Here is a 23,783-nt window from a genome sequence, read left to right as displayed (position 1 = left end):
TTTGATAGAAAGCACTTCCACCTCACAAAATGCGTTTTGTCACTGTTTGTATTGTCTTTTCAGTTACAAGAGATCAGCAGCTCTGGGCCAGTTTGTCATCCACAGAGGACTTATTATTTCCGTAATGCAGGTAGGCTGGCATGCTTTGCATTTGAACTTCCCGTACTCCATTCGCAAAACGAGTTGACTAACGTCTCTCCCCTTGCCAACAAGTTGAGTTCAGGAATTTTTGTCTGGTGCAAAGTTCCCCCCTTTACTCACGAACATACTGGAAAGATAAAACATTATGACAACTGAAAAGAAAGAAAAATCGAGGGCGAAGGCGGATCCCGACCGCTTACCTTAGCAGTTTTTTAAAACAAGGTAGAGCTCATTTGGGTGTGATTGGACTGGATTTTAGCTTCAACCAATTTTTTCAGCGACTGAAAATTTGGCGAGCTGCAGGTGATATACGTCCTTCGCGCGTGACCAGCAGATCGGAAACGAACAGCGAAGGATTTTGGGAACAAATCTAAAGAAAAGAACAAATAAGGAGCTATAAGGGGATGTTTGAAAGACAATCGTGTTGATGACAGTCATATTGTCTCTTCACAGAGACTGGCGCCCGTTGAGTCATTGTTGAGTTGCTGATCTGTGTTTTCTTTTTGTATCAGGCGGTGTTTTCTTGTGTATTCTATTTTGCTTCAGTTTCCCTTTTCTCTGGAATTCTTTTAATCGGGTAAGTTGCCGTTTTATTTGTTTCCTTGTGTTTCCCATTCAGTCTTCTGCACAGTCCATCACCCTCAGCCACATGGTTTTTGCTCCGTAAAAGAGCTTAAACCAGGGCTCAAAATCATTTTTGGATAGTGGCCGGCCATGTTGACCCGCTAAACATATTTTAGCTCGGTCACTGTTCTGACTCGTTTCTGACCGGTCAAAATATTGTATATATTTATTTTAAAATAATAGCCATGCAATTCCGACAAAATTGTGATTTAACTGTTTTTGTAATTTCCAGAATAAATGCGATTGAATTTATTTTTAGTTATTTATTTGAGAGCTATCTACTTAAGCGGTCAAAATGACCGGCCAACTGACAGTTTTTCCGGACAAATGGTCATATCCGTTGAGCGACCGTCATTTTGAGCCCTTTTAACTGAGACATTACCAAACAATTCTTTTATTTGATGGAGACTCCATAGTTTTCTCATTCTTGCACTTACCAAGTGTCATGACCAGGTATCGTTGCCCTGGTATCTGGTATCTTGTCCTCTGTATGAACACTAACTGCACAATACTGATTTGCTTCATTTTACTGTAGGTACGGCACGGCATACACAATGCTGCCAGTTTTCTCTCTTGTATTGGACGAGGATGTTCCGTCCGACATCGCGTTAATTTATCCTGAATTGTATAAAGATTTAGGGAAGGTTGGTGATAAAACTAATAGTGTGGTTGTTGTCAGTAATTAAATTCAATATTTCTCGGTTTAAATGTTTCTTTCCCCTTGTTTTGGAGTATACTAACGTATGATGATGCGTTTGAGAGAAAAAGAAAAGTATAATTTCAAGCATGGAATGATAAAATTGAACCACTACGATAGAAACTGTGCGCCGTTTTTCCATGGATTTTTGAGTAGTCAGGAAGATTACTGGTAGTCTTCATTTCTTGTTTCTTCTGTTTGTAAATTGCAGGGCAGATCACTTTCATACAAGACTTTCTTTATTTGGGTCCTGATCAGCATATATCAAGGTAAACCTAATAGGAGGGGTTAATTCTCTCCGTCGTGATAATCACGGGGAAACCACCTTTTATTATACCATATTGTCCATTACCTCCATCGAGCACCCTCACTGAAAGCCATTATTTTGTTAGTTACGTTGGAGAAGATTCCTTGAGAAAGCTTTTTTTTTATGTCAGTCTTTCAGTGTGAGTCGTTATCAAAAGAATGAGACGCAGGAGGAATTGAGTTTTTAAATCTTCCATAACTTCACCTTTTTGAAATCAACCGTATAGCGTGCAGTAAAGTGAATGGATCGATATCATGATGATCAGTGTCGTTGAAAATATAAAACTGATAACCCCGACTTTTCCCTGTCCTGAATCGAAATTACCTGACTTTTCTACGTCCATGAGGATTTTCCCTAACCATCTCTTAACCTTTCATTCCTTATAATGGCCACTGTAAAAAAAATTATTAAAATTTCAAATTATTTTTCTAAAATGGAAAGAAATAAATAGTACCACGCAAACGTTCTTCCTAAGACGCTTCATATGAATAGAAACACCGAAGGATTCGTCCACATAAATGTTAGAGTGATGAATCATCCATTCATAACTTGGTATCAGGGGCCGATCCAGAAAATTCGGAAAGGGGTGGCCGGGACACTTACCACGTGCCAGCTATGTCAATACTTTTCATTTTTTTGATAATTCTTTAAAAATAAGACAAAGGGGTGGCCGTTGCCCCCTCGGCCCACTCCTAACTCCGCCCTTGGGTATTGGACTGAACTGGTTAATGTTACATACTAGAATCTTACATAAAATTTAGTAGCACTTTAATGAAAAGCTGACGTTGTTGTTTTTTTCAGGTGGTATCATAATGTTCGGTGGCCTTCTCCTGTTCGATCAGGACTTCATTCACGTGGTATCCATAACATTCACTTCTCTGATTCTCACTGAACTGATTATGGTAGCTCTCACTATTCATACGTGGCACTGGCTTATGTTAGTAGCTGAAGTCATTAGTCTTCTTATCTACATTGGAACCCTTATTGTCCTTAAAGGTTATTTTGGTAAGTAGACTGAACCACCGTCAGTTTCCGTAAATTATGCGATATGTATTCGCATTAACTTTATCATCCTAAGGCCGCGGGGGACACCTGTCTATGAATAGATTTTGCTTATGCTACATGTTGTATGTCTCGGCTGTTTTACTAGAGGCGATTTAGATAAAATTTTACAGAGACATTGTTAGTGTGTGCCCTCCCTTCACTCAGTGGAAGTTTTGCGTGCATGTTATTTCCGTACAGTGTGTTACTTTGTGGTCCTATTCGCATATTTTGCGTGAAATGTTCCATTCTTATAATTTCAGGGTGAACAGTTTGTTCTTATGCGTAGTATTGGGTACATTATTACATTCGATGAATACTTGAATGATTTTGTTTTTGTTTTACAAACATATATTTGATATATATATTTTTTGTTTTTCAGACCAAAAGTTCCTAATATCCTCGGAGTTTTTGTGGAAGGTTGTTGTTATCACTCTAGTCAGTTGTTTACCGCTGTACATTCTGAAATATCTCAGGCGCAAATACGCTCCACCAAGCTATTCAAAGCTGACGAATTAACAAGTGGACTAACTTAAAACTCATTCACTGTGCAGTGGAAAATTAAATGGTGTACTTGCAGTTATGGTTATAAACTCCTGTTTTTCATTGGCCTGACTGGCAAGTTAGTTTTGCTTTCCGTCGTCCAGGCACCATGAGGGAACTTAATGATTTGACAACGGCAAAACCTGTGAAAACTTCGCTGAAAACTGACATTGCGTCTTTTAAAACTTATCGGCGATTATTCCAGTTATGTTGGAGGTGACAAGAGGGGAGCTCGTTCGAGCTGAGATAGGTATAATTATACGCTCGTTGTGCAGCAGACGACAAAGCGATTAACAATTGTTGTGCCGTCACACTTTTGTTTAGTCCCTATTGTCGCGCGTATAACAGAGACCTTAAGGCGTCGTGGGAAGGATGTGATGCAGTGTTTTATTCCCATAAGGCCAAACTCACCGCTTAAGAGCAAACAGAAAAGCCTGGGCCCAATACAGTAACTGGCTCGCGCCACTGGCCGCGGTGCAAGATGGGCTGTTTTAAGTTTAAAAACAAAACAAAAATTTCAAAATGCTAGGCATGTTTTATACTTTAGGAATAAATTTATTTTTCCCATTTCTTCCAGGAGATGTAAGGGTGTAAGTTGAGTAGCTAAAAAGATAAGAAGATTGTCTAAGGATGTAATTTAACAGAAATTATTCTTGTATCTGGTAGTTTCTGAACTGAAATTAACTGAAAAAGTTGTGAATTTTCGTGGTATAAAAGTACCATTTGCAAAGTTATTTAATGGGTGTGCCGATATTCATAGAAATGAAATAGTGGACGCATGACCCAATCTGTTGTAACAATATTTTATGGAGGATGCTCTATGCAGGGTCTGGTGCAGATATTTTTTTGAATTAACGAGTTTCTGTTCATATGCCTTTTGTTTCTTTTTGACTGTTGAGCTTGTTTCTCTTGAGGAAAACATTTCTTTCAGAGTCCCCTTTTTCTGGATACTTATTTAGGTGGATCGCTCAGTTCGAGAGTAAAAATTACCCGTGATGTGTGTGTTAGAGGGGGGGGGGGGGGGGGAAGGGGCGATTGGGGGCCATTCCCTCATCTACGGACAATTGAGAGGGCACTTGCGAGTCATCCCCGTACTTACGGGCAATTTGTAGACATCCAAGCTATTCCAGTTTCCGCTTACCATAAGACATCAAGGTATCAATCTTTCGACCTGGGCGATCGACCTCGACAGTCTACTGAAAGTAGGGCATTATGGAGACTATAACAGGTGATCTGTTTTTCCAAACCTCTCATAGTTCTCATGCCAAATGCTTTGCTTATATTTGTAAGACTTTGCGGAAATAAGTCTACTGGGAATAAAGGGAGTGTTTAGGTGAATATTGAATATGATAGTGTGTAACTAAAATAGTACTCTATGATGAATAGTTAGTCATCATTTTGATTAGAGTGATTTTTACTTAACCCGTGAAATTGTCTTTTTTGTTTATTTGTAGCTATTTTGCACCAGTTGTTATTATCTATTTCACGGTTCAAGTAAAATCACTTTATCCTCTGACTTGTAACTGTGGTTTTGACAAGGTTTTGTAGCGAAAAACTAAGGTAACATAAAGGTAATAAAATGGAAGAAACCAAGCAAACAGTTGTCTTGTGTAGTTGTTAGTCGGACTTTTTGACATTTGATTGTGAGTAGTAAGATGAGCGCTCGTCAGATGTTCTTTGTTTTGTTTCCTTCACTGAAAGTAGTTCCTCATTTCTCAAGGGATAATTTTGCAAGCAGGTATAGGTGTGCAAAGAAATCCCTTCCCGTAAATAAAAGGGCCGGCCGTCAGTCCCTCGTCTTGTGATGACTGTCCCTACATAAAGCTATACAGTTCCGTTATAAAAGATCACCCAAAGCAGGCATAACTATTCAATCATGGACTAAAGAACATTAACATCTATCATCACACGAGTGTTCACAGTTCCCTCATAAGTTTTTCTAAACTTTACTCAGTATATGATGTCTTTTAACATAAGTGTAGTTTAAACTGCAGTCCCACGCCCCGTAGTGTCGTCAAACCGCCTAACTTTGGAATTCAAAGTCCTCGTGGATATGGTACCTCGTACATTTAGCAAAATTCTGACGCTCGCTCCAGCTCAAAATTTACAGATACATTTGGAGATAATAAGCGTTTGCGAAAAGTATTGTTATTCGGTGATACGCGTTCTTGGCGGCAATACCATAAACCACCCGAGTGAAAACTTGAGAAAACGTGATTTTGTGTCGAAGTTTGCCACTCTAATTAACTTTTACACTGTGTGATTGTATCAGTAAATGATTAGACAAAACCTTAAGTATTTTTTGACCAAAGCGTTTCTTACTGGTGAAAGCTTTCTTAAGTCCAGACCATTCACTGTCATCCCTGAATTTAATGCCTTCTGTCTTATCGCAAAAAAGCACTTTTATAATTCCGCTTCCTTTTAGTACATGTATAACACACTACAGTATACATAGTTTACCTCTCTATAGGACCTTACAGTGCCGGCTCCTTGAGCCCTGTATCTGTACAAAATCCTTGCACACACAATTCAAGGATTATGGCAATTACAGTTCACGCGTTTCAATTGGGAAAGAACAGTGCGTCGCAAACTATTTTCGCGCAGAAGCAAAGGGAATTCTTTCAAGCGAAAGATATGATATTTCGTTTTTTGAGAGTCATCAAAAGAACTCTCTTTTTGTTTAGAAATTCCAAAAACAAGCCAACTAGCTTTCAGTACTCACTAAGTTACACCATAAGGGTTTTATTCACATCGTTCGTGCCACGCAAAATCATTTGCCGATGTAGTTACTAGAATCTCTGTATGGTTATAAAGAATCAGAATAGCATTACCGATCTTCGTCATATTTTAAGCAATCAGCTTAGAAATGAACGTTGATTTTCGCAGCGTAACGTTGACGTTACGATAGGATTTTAAAATAACCCTTCAAAGCCCCAATAATTTACATATAAATTCTCCGGACTTTTCTCCATAAATTTTCCTAAAGAGTTAAGGTGATGTTACACGAGACGATTAATTTTGCAAGGACAATTTTTATCGCAACACAGCATTGCGACATTGCTGCGACATTTTGTTTCGAATTGTTCCAGCATTGCAACACTGTGTTGCGCTATAGAGCGGTTTTCATTTGAGTGTCGAAAAGTAATTGGTTTTGCACTTTCTACACGATGCGATTGGCTTAAAAGATTCGCGCCACCTTTTCATCCAATCAGAAGTAAAACCAAAGCCAATTGTGACGCGCTCGCATGCATTTTCCCGCGCTTTTCGTCCGCCACATGTAATTACTTCGAGTTTTGATTGGTTCAATGTATTGTCTGTGTCCTATGTGATTGGCCAGAGTAATTACTTTGGTTTTGGTTTTACGACACTCAAACGAAAACCACTCTAAATGGTAGTTGCGAATCGTTCCGTGTATAACATCACGTTTATTGATCAAAGATTAATGCATTTTCTCTTCGGTGATCAGTTTATTAATCCTCAAAACCTTTTCCCTTAAAGGTGATGTTACACGAGACGATTTTTAGCGCACCACGGCGTTGCAATATTATTGCGACAATGTTTCGAATGGTTATAAAAAATTGTTCCAACATTGCAACGTTGTGTTACGCTAAAAATCGTCGTTGCGAATCGTCCCGTGTAACATCACCTTTAATGATATATTGATTTTGTTAGGAGAAAATTGGTGTTGGTCAATTTTGGGAGAAAACAAAAAACTTGCATTTATAACAAAACTTCGGTTTCCTATTAACGACGATGGTGGTCAAATTTAATTCATCTAAGGAACTCAACCAACTGAAACAAGTTAAAAAGTATCTCGTATTTCAAATAAACTACAATCAATTTCCTCACATCGTGTCCCAACAAAAACTGGACGAAATTATATATTAATTTATACCGCTAAAATTTGTATTTCTGAATTTTTGTCAATAAATGTTCGGGATCATCTCTTCTACCGTCAAGAAAGGTGTCCAAAAATTCAGGTTCGTCTCCATTTTACTTTTTTCCTGGGTCTTAAGAATAATTCTTCATTAGACCGTCAAACACGTGAACGGTAGAGTTGTTCTTGTATTGATTGTTGATCCTTTCTTGCACCATTTTAAACATCGGAAATAGTCACTTCAACTTCTACTCCAAGCTCAATACTGATGGATGTGACTTGCTTGAGAATCTCAGAGGGACTGTGAAGATCAATCAACCTCTTCTGGTACTTGTAAATCCCATTAAATAATGATTCCTCTATGTTAGTTTGAAGATGTTACGTTTAATAACACCAGCAAGGTCTAGATGCCAAGAGAACGATGTCATAATTATTAAACCGTGCATGCTCAAACACAAACTTGTTCCTTTCAAATTAAGGGCAGTGCCCGTTGAGTTCCGTTTACGTAGCGTTGACGCACTTGTTTCATTCAACCGGCAACATTTCTGCGATGATCAGACGTTCCATAGTAAACGGTCGATAGTTAATAGAAACAATAAAGTCCTAGACTGACGGATGTCTTGTTCTTGAATCCAAATTACACGTAGGTGATCCAAAACCTCTCCTTTGTCCCAACAGAACCTCCTCGCCCCTTCTTCCCTGAAAATAACAAAAAGTAAATTCCCACAGTTTTTAAGCCCCGTTTACACAGGCGAATTTTTGGTGCTACTTCAGACGCGTTTTCAAATTGCGTGTGTAGATAACTGGCGCGGATTCCAAGGCGCTTTGATGTTGCTTAATAGGTCATCTTGATGTTCGAGGAAGTCTGGGTCGGGTGTTGTGTAGAGTGGCACGTGAGACCTTTAAGGTAATGTTACACGGGACGATTCGCAATTTTTTCGCGAACGATTTTTCGCAACGATTTTTCGCGCAACACAGCGTTTTAACATTGTTGCGACATTGCTTGGAATGGCTGCAACATTGTTCCAGCATTGCAAGGCTGTACTGCGCTAAAAATAGTCGTTGCAAATCGTCCCGTGTAACATCACCTTTAGATTCTAAGGCAAGGACGACTACGAGATTTTCTTAATACTCTCTAGTGCGCGCGCGTGAACCAGCGTCATTTCGGCGGGAAAACGCGATAGCCTTCATCATTCTACTCTCATAGTGGCAGGAGCAAGTTATCGAATGTAAACACGAGGAAAAAAGGGATTAAAATCTCGTCCTCGTCCTCGAATCAACGGGTCTCTACTATGGGGGTGAGAAGGGTGGGGGGGGGGGGGGCTAATTTCGACCCAATTTCTCGCGCAAGTTTGTAATCATAACCAATGAGAGAAGCGATAGCGTCCCAAAACCAGTCCCATGGGGCAATATAACACCGACATAGTCCTACCATTGCCATTGTTTCGAACCGGATAACATTTTAACTTCATTTGGGCACATTTGGGAGATACAGGTAAGTGTTTACATCAGATGCGCCTAACGGTGACTGACAAACACACGGCTTTGACAAAAATCGCAGAACTATCCGGCAGATAACTTCCACTGCTCCACAAAAAAAGACGCTAGATGGGTCGCATAGTTTCACGAATAGCCTGCGAATACAGGCTTCCCTCATCGTCTCCTCTCGCTGGCACCCTGCGAACAGTGCCCCCTTTTGTCTTCTTGAGTGAAGGAGATTAGGAGGCTCGCCCTGAATCGCGTCAAGCTTGTAAAATCGCCAAAAAGCCGAACTTCTGGACTAGTCAATCTTGTGTTCTCTCGTCAAACTGGTTTTCCGAGTGCGAGCATCCGCTTATTGATAAGCCGATGTTCGTAACTAAGCCCGATGTTCATGTACCAGTACCTGTATCCCAGCAAGAGGGCTGCACATGCTCAATAAATATCTTACTCAATTTGTGCAGTGACTTTCTCAATTACGCTAAGTTCGAGCTGGTGAAGGTAAGGCTCTGCTATCAGGGTCCCTTCGCGACGGCAGCGATGGAGGCGGCTCTATTTGCCGGTAACTCCACAAGGAACAAATACCCTACATAATTCTTTTTTAAAACACTCTGATACTCACATTAACTAGCACAATGGCTTGGACCCAATCTTCTGTTCTATCTAAGCTGAGATCAGCTGGGCGCTGCTGAGCAATTGGGGATGAAGCACAAGCAAGCAAGAAGTCCCTTGTCAAGCTGCCTCTGCTGGGCTTTAGATCCGCAGTACTACCCTCTGAAACAAATTGTTTAAAGAAAAAATTTAAGGCATATACATAAGGCTACGAATAGCGCAAGATAGCCTGAGATTAGGCTCTATTTTTTTTTCGCTTGGTATATGAATTGAAATTCCAGCAGGCAAGGCTAAACGAATAGAGAGCCCAATTAAAGCGCGAATGCGTATAAAAGAATATAGGAAAACTGCTAAACTTGGGCCTGTTCTCAGGTCAAGCGCGCGATTACAATGTATAAAATTACCATTACGAGCCAGAAAGAAAAGAACATGCGCGTAGCCGAAGCTTCCTTTTGGTTCTGTAGCATTAAGTATCCGGGAGATAACTGTTATTCTTTCACGCAATGGGATGACCTCCACCAAAAACAGAACATACAAAAGCTAATACGTACATCTTTAAAACCAACTCCACTGAATAAGTGTCTGCGTTATTGAGGCAGGGCCTAAGGGACCAAGTTGAGGATGTTGGTTTTATCATTGGTTTAAAGTTTGTTTTATGTAGTTCAAGCTCATTATCGAACAACAGAGACGCATGTAGGTTCATGATGAAAATGTAGCACCACAGGTTAAAGTACTACAGTACACTCTGACATAAAGTTATAAGACTCAAGGAGTACCAACAGCTGGGTTTTTCCAATTACTTTGATATAATACTTCATTATTTTCCATCTGAACAAAACATTCAAGGATTTTCCAAACACTTTCAGCGGAAACTCGTCTTTTCAACCCCTCCTTGAAATCTAAATTGAAAATTCCATTACAGATAAGTGAGATTGCCTCGATATGGCCAATGACAGCATGCGTTGTTAAGGAAAAAAATCCAACTGAAAACGTCTAGTGAAAGAAGTATGAGCTCACTACTTGTCTGTTATTGTTGCGGGTAAAGACTCCTTCGTAATGTTTACCTGTTAAACTTTGTCGTCTCCCTTCTAATGCTGCAAACAGTCTGCCCACTCGTTCAATCTCTTCTTCAGCACTATCTGGTTGGCTCGGACTTGTTACACTGATGTCTGGATCATCTGTGTACTTTAGCTGTAAACCAAGAGATATTACACTTACAATTATAACAACAAATGGTGAAGGTACATTCAGATACTAAGGTGTAAGGGTGTTTTTACCGCGGCAGTGTTAGCTCAGTCGGTAGAGCGTGTTGACTGCAGGGCGAGAGGTCACGGGTTCGATTCCTGGGGCCGGATCAATACTCAGGGTCTTAAAATAACCGAGAAATGAAGGTACTCCCTTTGCACTGCAACAGGCTAGACCTTCGCGTGGCTCGGATGACCACGTAAAATGGCGGTCCCGTCTCCAGTTGGAGACGTAAAATATAGTGTCCCCAATTAGTACTTTCGTGCTAAATACATTGACACTCAAATAAAAAGTGCATTTTTTTTTTCACAGTCTTACTAGGAAGACTACGCAACGCCAACGACGACGGGTACCAGAGCAGCAAAAGGCAATAGCTGTGTTGACACTATACCAGATACTGGATAGGGCTACGTATCACATATAACAACGGTGTCTTCGGCGCGATTTCTGTAACGGAGCGAAGCTGTGCGGCACCGGATTCTTAAAGTGGAGCGTCAAATATCGGATAGGTCCTGTGCCACACTACGGTACAGTATGAACAGGTATTTGGACCGTATAGCGGAAGTGAATAAGTAGGAGCAAGGACTGGAACCCACTAAGACGGAAGTAAATATTATATTTAGGAGTGAGGATGGAATAAGCCATTATTTCCGAGTTCCCTCGGTTTCAAAACGAGGTTAAGTGCTCAGCCTTTGATATGGAAATCATTTTTCAATCTCATGCAAATAAAACTCATTTTCAGAAGAAAGGTTGTGCACCTAGCCTCAATTTGAAAGTGAGGGTTTTTGGAACTCGGAATTGGCTTATTTAGTACACCCAACCCTCTCAGCCAACCGCGCCGACACAATGCTTCAAGTGTGAATAAATTACTCTATTCCGGGCCGTTGCTGTACATGCCAAACCGGAAAACTTTTCGTGTCGACAAGAAAAGCCATCAAATAGTGTGAAAACAGAAAAATTAACCAACATTTGACAAATGCAAAAGGCATGGAATAAGGGCCAATGAGAACAAATCACGCGAATGTACTTTGCTAACGTTTTCGCCGCTGTCGTGGTTGCTTAATAAGCTTCCTCTTATATTCTCAACACAAACTGGACGGTAAGTGAAAATTGCGAGCGAGGCGCGTGCGACACGAGAGGGGATAAGAGTAGAGAGGGGGCAAGCAAGAAAAAAAGATGCACACAGTACTCACCATAACCTTGATCTTGGCAAGCTGATTTTTTGCCAGGTTTACACAAGTACGGTAACCAGATATAAACAGTTGTGTGTCTAAAAGAAGTAATGATCATCTTTGAATTAAAACAAATGTTCTTGTACATACACTGTAGCTACAGTATGTAAGTGGTTGCTTATTGTGCTTAGTGGTTGCTTAAAGTGCATGTATATGTGTGCACCCTTAACCCTTTAAGCCCTAAGAGTGATCAGCATCAAATTTCTCCTTGCAATATCAATGCTTTGGAAAATAGAGTGGTCATGAGAATTACGGACATTATCACACAAGATGAATTTGCTTGATATTTTATCAACTTCTCCCCACTACGTCTGTAGGAAATGAATAGGGGCAACAAATGAGAACTTAAATTTTGATCGTAGGGTTTAAAGGGTTAAAATGTAAACGGTCTTACGTTCTAAGAAATGGGTAAAGTTGTGACTAGAATGGATATCTTACAATCAGGTTGGACACCTTATGTTTATTACACAATGCTATACAAGCATAATCCCTTGAGTAACTTGCATTTCTATAATACACTATCCCACCTAGATCACAAGAGCAAGCAAAATAAAAGAAATAATTTCCCCCCTTCTTGCTACACCACATTCGGTAGTATGCAGGGCAGGGTTGGAGGGGAATCTCCACTGGCTTTTAACACTCCCCTCCCCTTTTATACCAGCTACAAAGCATCACAGAGAAAAAGTACCATAAAAGCTAAAGAAAATTACCGCTTATCATCTTGACATTAGCTCCTGAGCAAAAGGCCAGTCTTTCAGCTAGCAAACTGCGACCTTCTGTTTGAAGATGTTCAAGAATTTCTTCTGACAGTGGAACAAGGGCACCCTGGTGGAAAACAAAATATGAAGAACTTTACTGACTGCATTAGTAGTGATTATTTATCGTTATTTATTTGGATATTTATCAGTGTATATAGAGTAATTCTACTACCCAAAAAAACAGTCAGCACTATCACAAGGTTATGTTTCTACAACCACAACTTAGAATTAAATTCCAGTTATCAATAACATTCTGATTAAAAATCAACCCTACATGTAGCTAGATGTCAAGTTAATCATCCTTTGTACAATTCATTTAGTTTTCATATGGCCACTGCCATTGAGAACACCAAAGAATGTACTTCTCTGAGTAGAAAAAAACATTTTGTAGTCTGCAATATACACTGCAGTAAACTCAAAGCTGCAAATAACAGTTGGTCGTCTGACCATGTCTGACTACTATTTACTGATGTCTGACAGAATTTATCCCTCAGTCAGAGTGACAACCGATATAATGTACAGTTGTATGCCTGACACCTTTTGAGTTTTCTAGTTTGTCTGACTGAAATAATGACTTGGTCAGGCATTTTTCCTTTCTGAAAAGATGAATTAACAGCCCTGAAACTTTAGTAAAGTAACATGTCCTTAGGTCTTTATTTAACTTACAAACTCTTCTTGAAGTGCAGCTACAACACTGTACACCCTCTTCTTGGCAACCTTAAGGAGATAAAACAGACAATATCAGTTTCACATTGGTCAGATTTCTGTACCTTTGGTCTCCACATTCTTTTTCCCATTATCACTTTTTGACATTCTGGCACTCTTATTGCAGAGAACTTAAGGGGATATGTATTCGCCACTCCAAAAAGTAAGTAAGGAGTAATCAATTCTTTAGACTTGCAAGGGAGGGATCCTCGCAAAAAGAGCGAAAGCAAGCAACAAAGATGTGAGATGAACGACGTAACCTTATAGTGACCAACAGCTAAATTTTATTCTTCTACAAATATCCCAGCCTTATCAAACATTGACGTCATGAGAATGGAGGAAGCAATCACCAAAAAATTCACTGTTTGTATACCTATTCTGCTTATTGAAAGCACAAGGAATGTATGGAAAACAGTGCATGTTGATATTAACAACAGAAGTGATGATAGAACCAATCCAAAAGCTAGAAACCTGTTGCATAATTACTCTGCAGTAAGCATATGGTAACATTTCAAAAAAAAGCTTGGTGATGTTTACAGCCTCCACATTTCCTTGCCAATGACACAGAAGAAAGCGTTAGGCACATCATAGTCATGCAATGGATTTCAAAGAAATGTACCAAAACATGAGATGCATGAGATGCAAGTGCAAAGTTGTTGTTCTGGTTATAAAAGCAACCGTTTTTGACCTTCTTGATGCTGTCATCATTGTTGTTGCTAAGGTGTGAATACCCCCACACCACCACCACCACCACCCCCCAGTGCCTTCTACAGGCAGCACCTGACTGTTGTGTAGGCCTTACATGTACCTGTCAATTTGGTTAAAGTGTTGCAACATTAAATCTAAACATTTCTCTGTGTAGTCACTAAACACTGCTTAAATTTACTAGTACCTTGCACTGTTCAGGGTCACCTCTAATCTCCACTGTACATTTCTCTCTGTTGTGAAATATCCTACAACCTGTGTCAATCTACAAACAAGCAATTTAGTTAAGCACTTTTCTTGGAAAATTGAAACTGACCACAACAGTAAAATGACTTATTTGTATCAGATAACATCACTGCCTTGCAGTTGGCTTGGTTTCTCAGTGGGCTTGATTAAGCATTATACACTGTCATTGCAAAGGAGAGGGTTACACCTTTGCACGTGTACAGTACTAGTGATCAATCTGAATTTTTTTTCGTCAAGATGGTTCTTTTACTTGGCTTAGTTTGATTGTAAACGTTATATAATGCAGTTAAATGCAATTTAACAGAGTTAACAACAAGGAACACTAGCCCTATCTTGCAGGCCAGCGGTAATGTGTGATGTGAATGAACCAGTATTCCATATGCTCTTGCTCTAGTGTGCTTTGTAGCACTTTCTAGTGCATTTTCTGCATTCTGGCCTGTTTAGCCAGTTATTAGCAGTTTCCAGAGCATTTCTCTTCTAGCTTGTGATTATTTTTAGTGTTCTGGCATTTTTGGCATGTTTAGCCAGTTTTTAGTGGGCAATTATTCAGCCTTGTCATCTCAATCATGGGGACTCAGTTTATGGCCCCCCTCCCCCCTTCTTTACAGTGACTTGCTCAGTGTGACGGTGCCTGCTTTCTTCCCTTGTGCTTAGGGGCTAAGGATTTGCCAGCCATGGGAGTGCTCCCCTTCTAGTAGCTGGCTGCCATTAGTGGAAGTTCCTGGATATCTCAGCTACCCAACTTCCACCTTGTGACACAGTTGTTAACTTACAGTAAGGAAGACATTTATCATCATTAATTTTTTGGTTAGAATTTTGTACCACAAAACTGTGTATACTTTGAGGAAGAATAAAAATACCTGGATATCTTTAACTTTCCTCCAGTGAAGAGCTGAGAGAAAAAAAAATAATTTATGATCTCTTTGCTCTGATACTCAAGTATAGAAAAAACAAACAAAAATTATTTTAAAACAATTTATTAGTAGTAAAGTTGCATTAGACAGGGCATCTGACAGATGTACAGTGTATCAAATAACCCACCTTGGCTTTCCTCTTCACTAATTTGAATTTCAAGAAGTTCTGATTCAGATGCCACAAGATTTTCCTCACTGCAATGGCAAAAATAAAGAAATGAACCTTCACACATGTCCAATATAAACAAATGGGCACGATTTGTCAAACTGATGGTCCATTGGTACCAATGGTAGGATTGGTACCAATAGAAAAGGATGTCATTCCAGTGGTCCTGCTGGTTAATATGCATCACATGATGGGGACTTGGATTGTTTTCGCGTGTGACCTGGCTGGGTACAGGGCAATTCCGATGGTCCATTGGTACTAATAGTACTATTGGTACCAATAGTAAAGGATGTCATTCCAATGGTTCCATTGGTGAATGAGGCGAGGTCGAAATACAAACATGTCATGAGAATTCTTCATCCTATAAGCCATTAATGCAAAACAAGTTCGCTTTTACAGTGTACACCAAACAGAAACCCATTAATGGTCATTATGAATATTCCTCCTTCTATTAGCCAACCATGCAAAACAATTTCACTTTGGCTTGGTTTTGAGCCCTCTGGAGAGTGATATAATTACCTTAAAGTTTCCTTGCTATCATGGGTAGCCTGTGTAGGAAGCCCAAACCCTCCTCTGGTTCTTTTAACTATATTAAAAGAAAAACAGATACTGTATCTAACCAAGGTTGTCATGGAGATTTAAAGTAGAAAGCTAGGGAGTAAGATGTAGGTGGCTTCACAATCGAGTATAATACATGTATTCACAATCTCACCCTAAGGTTGGTTTTATTCTCAGTTTTCTTCGTTTCTCAACCCTTGTTATTCATGATAATGAAAAGTTAGCGCTTGGGGACAAGGTAATTGCAATTGAGAATGCAACGTGCAAAGAAAGTAGTGTGCGATAGCCCAGGGCTAGTGGCTTTTGCTATCGGGCCAGTGAATTCTGTTTTTAACTTGACCCACCAGGCAAGTGATGTTTTTTGAGGAATTCAAATAACAGAAGAACTGTGAAATCAATTCTGCTCATCAAAAAGTTTTTGGGGCTAGTTGAAATGACGTCTGGGCTAATAAATGCTAGCTTCGGCTTGCCCGAATGGCAAGCTGTAAAAATGATTTTCTTTGCACCCTGGAATGAAACAATTTTTAAACCTGAATTTCATTTTGACCTACACACTGTAATCATACACAAATATTGTACATGTATACTGAGAATTTGACAGTACAGAGTAGCTACGTGTAGGGTACCAGTACCATACACCTAATTTTTTTTTTTTTCAACTATATCCCTATGATGTTTATTTCAAACTTGGGTTGCACTGCTTGAATTAAAAAATGATTCAACTCCATCTTATCTTTCAGACTTAAAAGTACTGATTTTACTGTACGTTTTTTTTAACCAGTTCAGTAGCAAAGGTGAGCACAAAGAGTTTTTTCACCTTTAATTGATGGACCTGGCATTTGTTGACTCTACAGAACATGAGCAGGTATTTAATAATGAAATTAAGACCAGACTAGTGGCACCGTCACTACACAAGTACATGTGCTTGGGCCTACTCTCAGAAGGGGCACCATGTGGTTCGATTCTAATAAACGGGCACCTCCCATAAGCGACCACTCAGTCTTTGCATTTTGGGTGGTCGCTTACAAGGGGTTGGACTGTATCTTTGTTTCAACAAAAAAGGAGCTGTGTACGCAAGACCCAAACAGTGGACTTACATGTAACAATTAAATAACAAGGTGCAGGTCCACTGAGCAAAGAAGGTTGTGGCTGAGGAAGTTAATGAATAAATAAATGACTGTACATACACTGTACATGTAAGTGCAGTAAAAGAACACTTTCCTTCTAAATCAACAAACCTTTCTCATCTGAATCCTGACGTTCAAACTTAATGTCACCAGTGCTGTATCTTTTAGAATGCTCACTTGATGAAGGGGTTGTATCCTTTGTTGTCTCATCAACACTCACTGATTTATTAAAACGCCAGTTCTTGTTACCTGAGCCACTTCCCCAAAAGTCTGCTGAACTTGAAACCTTTTTACAACTATCTCTCCAATTTTCTTTAGATGTATCATTGACGTTAGTTGTGTTTTGTGGTTGTGTCTTATTCTCTGATGGTCTTTCACTCCAGCTGTCTGCTTCATTATGTGAGCTAACACCTTTGGCACCTTCAAGTGTTTCATCACCAATTGATGCTCTTAGAGCTGTCCATTCTTGTGTAGTGTGGTGGGTGCTAGGGTCACCTTTATCAGCAGTTTTGTGCAAGCTTACACTTTCTGTACTCTCTTCGTTAGCATTAACTTTTGATCCCTCTCCAAGTTCCCATTCAATTGAGGTTCTACATGTATTGGTGCCATGATCCACTTCAGCAACAATCGGGCTGTTTGAATTATTATCAGATGCACCATCGGCAACCTGAAATGAGCAGGAGTCACTTTTTAGCTGATCTTTTGCATCAGATGTCACCAACTCAATTGTTTGACTGCACACTGTAGGTTCAACCTTCCAGTTACATATTGTGGAATCTAAATAACTCTCCAGACTTTTAGTAGTTGAGGGCAACGAAGAGTCACTCTTGAAGGGTCGCCGTGCTTTTTTGAAGTCACCTCTACGAATTGCCGGAATGATTTTGTCCCTTCCAACTGTGTTAGTAAAAACATCATCACTGCCATCACTGCTGCATGGAGATGATACGCGTTCCACAACATGCCCTGTGGAATTATAAGAAAGTGGGGTGGGAGGATTTGTGTCAGCACCTGCATTCATATCCTGTTGTCTTCCATCGCTGGAAATATCCTCAAAAGGGGCTCTTAATATAGTATCTACTGCACTGCATGGAGGTGAAGAAAGTTTCTCACTTTTAAGCTTTTTAGCAATCAGATCCATTTGGCAAAGGTTTGAGTCACTCAAGGCCTTATTGACAGGAGTGGTCCTGAGGCTCTCATCGCCAAAACCAACAGATACTCTCTTTTCAGTTGACACTGGCAATTTTTCATCACTAATGGATGAACACCGGTTGTGATCTACCAAAACATGTTGCTCTTTAACAACTTCTTCTCTTGGAGCAAAGTCTTCACGCAAGTTTTGAAATGACATTCTTAGATCACTCTCTTTTATTCTCAGCACAGTCACTGGTTTGCTGTTATTTTGGATTATTTTCTTTTCCTCCACAGAATTAATCCTTTTCAAATCATTCTTTAAAGGTCCTGTAGAATTACTGATTGTTTGGTTCCCTCTAGGTTGGTTCCTCAGCTGCTCAAGACAAAATAAACAATGGTTGGATACTGTTGGTACAAATTTCGTATGACTACATGTAGGTTACATCAACTTTTCTCAACATTTTTATCTGCAGTCATAATCCAAGAGTTTTTGGTATCTACCAAAGGGAACTGTTCCCTAAGAAACTGTACAATTAACTGAAAAGAGACTGCTTGGTTTACATGCGTGTTATAACAAGAGCTAGAACCATAAAATGGTGCTGTTGATACCTAAAAAAGTGTACGTAGGCAGGATTATGTACATGTAATAACAGGAGTTTCAGTCAAATGCCTGTAACTTTTCCCAAAACCTCTAATTTCAGTGGACCCCTATATGTTGCAGGTCTTTTGTTTGGTGTTGAGGTTACATTGTTAACTTTGTTCCTTCATCGTTTTTCTCACCAATATTGTAAGGCCTTGGTATAGCTGCCAGGTGCCTCTTATAATCAGGGTGTCTGTAATAACGAAGTGTCCCTAGGGCAAGAGTTGACTTTACATGTGTACAAGATTTGGATAAAATTTTGTCACACATTAATGAGCATGGTATTTTTTGGACTAAAAATTATGAAAAGTGTTTTGATCAAATAATGCTTGACATCCTGTCAAAACACTACAAGAATGTTAATACAAAATATCACAAGAACCGGCACAGCACTAAAACAGCCTTACCACAAGTCATCCTTAAATAAGATTAGTAGATACAGTTGTACAATAATGTTAATAATCGTCACTATATGACTATAATTCTCAAATCAGATAGGCCATCAACTGTGCTGATTTCACCACTAATAGGACAGTATAATAGGACAGTACACGTCATGTCTTAGTACTTGGACAGTACATGCCATCACATGTCGAACTTCAATAGCTTTTATCTTTCACTGCTAGCAAAAAAAAAACTCTTAGAATTTCTTGTGTTTTGATTTCAAAAAGAAGCCTAAAATATCACAAATTTTGTTATAGTTATGATTTATTGGTAACAGAACTTTGTGTCATCCAATTCAGTCTGTAATCATACTGAACTCCTGATTTGTCGATCACTCGTATGATTACAGACCCAATTGGACTCCACTCAGTCCTATTACCATTATAAATCATTCTTTCAATGTACCTTTTGATATGTAGCATTGTAATAATTCACTGCTTCCACAGGAAGTTTCCAGCCAGAAGATCGCAGCTCCTGAATTTCAAGCAATCGAAACCTGCAATACTGTGAGAGTTCACTAGAAATCAGCTTGGCACTGATCTTCTGGAATGTTTTTTCTGTATTTACTGGGCACTTAGCTTCAAGAAATGTACCACAAGCTTTAAGGACATCACACTGAGCGTCACAAAAGGCCTCACTCATCCACAAATCAGGGGCAGAGGGTCTGCTGTAAGGCCACAAGGCCCTTGCAATCTCCTCTAGGTAACTCTGCACAGCCTCCAGATGTGATTGTGGGAGATCATCCAATCTACTTAGATTATGCAAGAGAGAGACAATGTTGAATTGCAGAGTGTTTGGAGTTCCAAGATGAGTTAATACTTTCAGCAATTCTTCACATGCAATCTCTAGTTCATTCAGCAATAGTGTATAATCACTGCTATCTTGCTGGATATTTACAAGTTCATAAAAAAGCTGAGAGATAGTAGGATCTCTGTATCGGTCTGTCCAACTACAGGAGCAAAAAACATTAAAGATTTCCTTTGTGTTAATGCTGTCACATAACAAGGATAAGCAGCTGTCTTTTGCCTCTTGTAAACTAACACTGCCATTGGCTAGAGAAAACAGCACCTTTTCAAGTTCAACTAATTTGGGTTTACTACGACAAAAATCAACAGCCATGACCTCTGGGGTGATGAGAGACGGAGATGAGCTTTGTGAAGGCCGCCTCAAGAGGACTCTTTGTATATCTGGTGCACTTTGTGATGGTGAAGCTAGTGCCATTTCTATAAAGTTTGGAAGTTTTCTGCCAATACCTCACCTATAATAGGGAAAAGTCATTGTTAGCAACACTTACAGTACACTCAGAACCAAATTTAAGGCATGTTGGAAATTTCTGTGATTAAAGAATACTTTAACTAATCATTAAATTTTCACTTTTAAAATTAACTAATGCTGGTGGCAACACAAGCACACTGACTTACAACTGTTGTTTCTTACAAAGCACTATGTACCAGATAGGAACTTAACAAAAATCATCAAGATTTGGTTTAAAATTGATGGACAAAAAAATAAACAACAACAACAACAATACTGCAACTCTGACTTTAATATACATCTTAATACTTTACTTTAGTAAAAATAATTCAACTAGTGGTCTATTATCAACGCTGTGTTCTGATTGGTTGAGCGGCTACTTGGCTATATGTTATAGCCCCCAAGTAGCGAAAAGCGCGGGCTTTTTGGCGGCAAAAAAGGATTAAAATCTACATGTAGCTTTTAACTAGCTAAAATTTTTTTATTCTCGATATTTTTGACCAACTAGTTGGATTTTTCTAAAACAATTATTCCTCTCACCCTCATGGCCTCTGAGTCAATAGCCCATGAAGCCGATTTTTCAAACCACCTTAGAAAAAGAAAATTGGTTTGAGTTATCGAGCGCTTGAAAAATTAACGCATCAGTCAATTCCACACTCATTAATTAAGCACAGATGAAGTTATAAGGTGCATATAACTGTGTACATGTAATAAACACTTGGAGAGTTTACCAGACATGAGTTTATCATTCTCATATCTTTGATTGGAAACGATTGACAAGACACTCTTTCTCTCAGTTTTGGGGGAATAAGACTCAGTCCACAAACAAGCAAGACAAGTGAATCAACTGCTAGCTTATCACCAGCAGAACGATGGTCGATTACATTAATTTGCCGACAATTAAATTCTGTGCCGACTTATTCCCTGCCCAGAGATGTCTTTCTGCAAAAAAAAATTTTAAAGTATTGTCTTAATAGTAAAAAAAAGACTAGAACGTGTGAGCATGAATAGATCAAACCTTTGAATTTCTAAGGCTTACTTTTCAACAATTAAAATGAACTGTATAAAAAAAGTGAAAGAGAATTTAGCAAAAAATCCCAACTTCTAACTAATTCTTTTCTTATGGTTTAGAATAAGCTATTCTCAAAACTGAGAATGCTTTGATCAAAGCTGTGTAAATTGAACTGAATCAGTGCATGGAACCTTGCATTTCCTGTTTTTACCTCACCTATTGTAAGAAATATGTGTGGAAATATAAAAATAAGAATCGTTATATTTCAAAGAGCTACACAACAACCAAGAATACTATTGACTGACATTACATAGAGCAGGGGCATCTGTAGTGTCAACTATTACTAGTTAAAATATTACAGAGTTTGACTGGTGAAGGAAGGTTATGCGTGGTTTCAAAATTTTGAAAAACTACATTACCCTGGGTTATCTTCCACCTCATCTGAGAACAACAGGTCTTTGTAATCAACATTTTAATAATTTTTTTCAAATGATTACTGAATTGTTAAGTCAGTAGCAAACTGTGGAGCGATTGCTTTTTCCTATTTCTTCCGCATTAATTTAAGCGCTTGCTCCGCCAAAACGATTTAGTATGACAATTTTAACTTTTTTTATCACGCCCAGATTAATAGAGGAGGCTTTCAAAGCTAAAGAAACACACGTAAGCTTAGAATGTTGAAAACAATAACTTATTCAAGTAAAGGGCCAAACATACGAGTCAATAAAACTGTTTATTAATATTTTGGTCTGGATGCAATATAAGGTCCATGGTGGGTGTCTCTTGTCTAAATTTTTTACTCAAGCGAAACGACCGCAGGGTAAATATCGTCGTCATGAATTACAGTGTCTTTTGTTTCAATTACAAGCTTCATTGTATCTCATAGCATGAGTTGTAAGTTATAATCGGCCAACAGCGTTTTTAAATTAATGTGTTACAGATACTTTGAAAAATTAGAAGGGCCTAAATTAGATGTAAACGTAAACGTTTTTTTAAAAAACATTTCACATTTTTTGACGAAATCGATCGTCACGAGGGAACGTCACGAGCAAGGTTTTTAAAAATACTTAAAAGAAAAGACCGGCAAAAAGCTAAGCTTATTTAAGTTAACATGAAAGTAGGGATCAAAAGCTTGTGGAGCTCGAGCACTAATTTTCTAAATACAGCATTACAATAAAGGGCACCGAAGTGGTCCGGAAACGACCTTTTATTCCTTCAAACGATGCAACATCTGGGAAAGCACATGGACATTAGTGATTCATTCAACTGCCTGTGCATAGCAAAGAAATGGCTAAGGCATAATGGGCTAACAAATTTCCAAACCATCTACATGCAAGCAAAGCAAGAAATGACAAATACTTACTATTCTACCGCAGAAAACAGAGGCAGAGGCTAAGACGCATGGTGTGCAATCGCCACAACATCCACCAAGAAGCCATGCTACAAATAACAAGGTCTCTTGAGAGTTTGGCGGGTTTCTTGGCAACTTTCCCATCAGTCTTTGCGCTTTAAAACGAGGTCCCCTGTGGGGCTGGGGCGCGGATGTTTTCCTCTCCCTTGGCGGTTCTGCGGCATCTATGATCTAGACGTTGTACAGTGTAGGCTATCCTGCTCCTGGCTTTGATATATTGTGCTATCAGAAGTTTTGGCATTATTCGTCACTACGAGCATACTGGTTTCCACTAATTTCCAAAAATGCACTGCTAGTATAATTATATGTGCATTTTTGGCTAGTACTGAGCAGCACAAAAGCACGGAATTTTTTCTGGGCTTTCACCTGCCGAACGCGGCTGCTAATACCTTGAGATTTCGTACATGAGCGACTCAATACGCTTTTTGCATTACTTGATCGTGTGATCAACTTTAGGTAAACAAGAAAACAGTTCGCTTTTGAAACATTTTGTTAGCACGAGCTGAAAGAACATATTAAAATTAGGTAACCTGTAAATTTTCACTCGTATATCTCAAAAGTGGCAATTGCAACGGCCGCCGAAAATTAGAAGGATTTGTATGGAAAAAACAACTCTTGCCACCCAGTCACGCTTGAGTAGTTTTCCATACAACTCAACTCCTTGTTAGACCCTGTTTACATGGAGTGGGGACCTCGGTCTAGTGGGGTAGGTTTCTTTTGTTTTGTGTCCCCCAGAGCGTGAAAACAAAAGAAAGTGGGTCCCCCACTCCATGTAAACAGGCCCTAAACATAGGTAATAGCATGATTTGTAGTGATATTTGGCATAAATACCACGAGTGATATTTCAAAATTGTTATTCGTAATTTCACGAGCTATTAGGCGAATGAAATTTGAAGCAATTTTGAAACATCACGAGT

General features: G+C 39.2%; 2 protein-coding genes across 2 annotated transcripts in view; one reads left to right on the top strand and one right to left on the bottom strand.

Annotated features, from left to right (window-relative positions):
* The window catches only part of LOC140928428 (probable phospholipid-transporting ATPase IIA), a 47,926-nt gene extending 43,557 nt beyond the window's left edge, over positions 1-4,369 (top strand). The window contains exons 29-34 of the mRNA XM_073378175.1: positions 64-130; positions 654-718; positions 1,301-1,409; positions 1,674-1,731; positions 2,571-2,774; positions 3,193-4,369. Coding sequence (XP_073234276.1) covers positions 64-130; positions 654-718; positions 1,301-1,409; positions 1,674-1,731; positions 2,571-2,774; positions 3,193-3,329 — 640 coding nt within the window. The 3' untranslated portion in view covers positions 3,330-4,369. The remainder of the gene's footprint in view (positions 1-63; positions 131-653; positions 719-1,300; positions 1,410-1,673; positions 1,732-2,570; positions 2,775-3,192) is intronic.
* Positions 4,370-7,795: 3,426 nt separating this feature from the next.
* LOC140926096 (uncharacterized) lies at positions 7,796-20,470 on the bottom strand. Its single transcript, XM_073375892.1, has 12 exons — positions 19,598-20,470; positions 17,089-18,481; positions 15,812-15,878; positions 15,254-15,321; positions 15,073-15,104; positions 14,154-14,231; positions 13,223-13,273; positions 12,509-12,623; positions 11,760-11,836; positions 10,386-10,512; positions 9,332-9,483; positions 7,796-7,929 (listed from the first exon to the last, which is right to left on the bottom strand). The coding sequence occupies exons 1-12, from the start codon at positions 20,411-20,413 to the stop codon at positions 7,834-7,836; spliced, it is 3,072 nt and encodes a 1,023-aa protein (XP_073231993.1). The 5' UTR covers positions 20,414-20,470; the 3' UTR covers positions 7,796-7,833.
* Positions 20,471-23,783: the final 3,313 nt, after the last annotated feature.

This window comes from Porites lutea, chromosome 2, assembly GCF_958299795.1.
Source record: "Porites lutea chromosome 2, jaPorLute2.1, whole genome shotgun sequence".
In the NCBI taxonomy this organism is placed as follows: domain Eukaryota; kingdom Metazoa; phylum Cnidaria; class Anthozoa; order Scleractinia; family Poritidae; genus Porites; species Porites lutea.
This window is presented reverse-complemented; position numbering and strand designations above follow the sequence as displayed.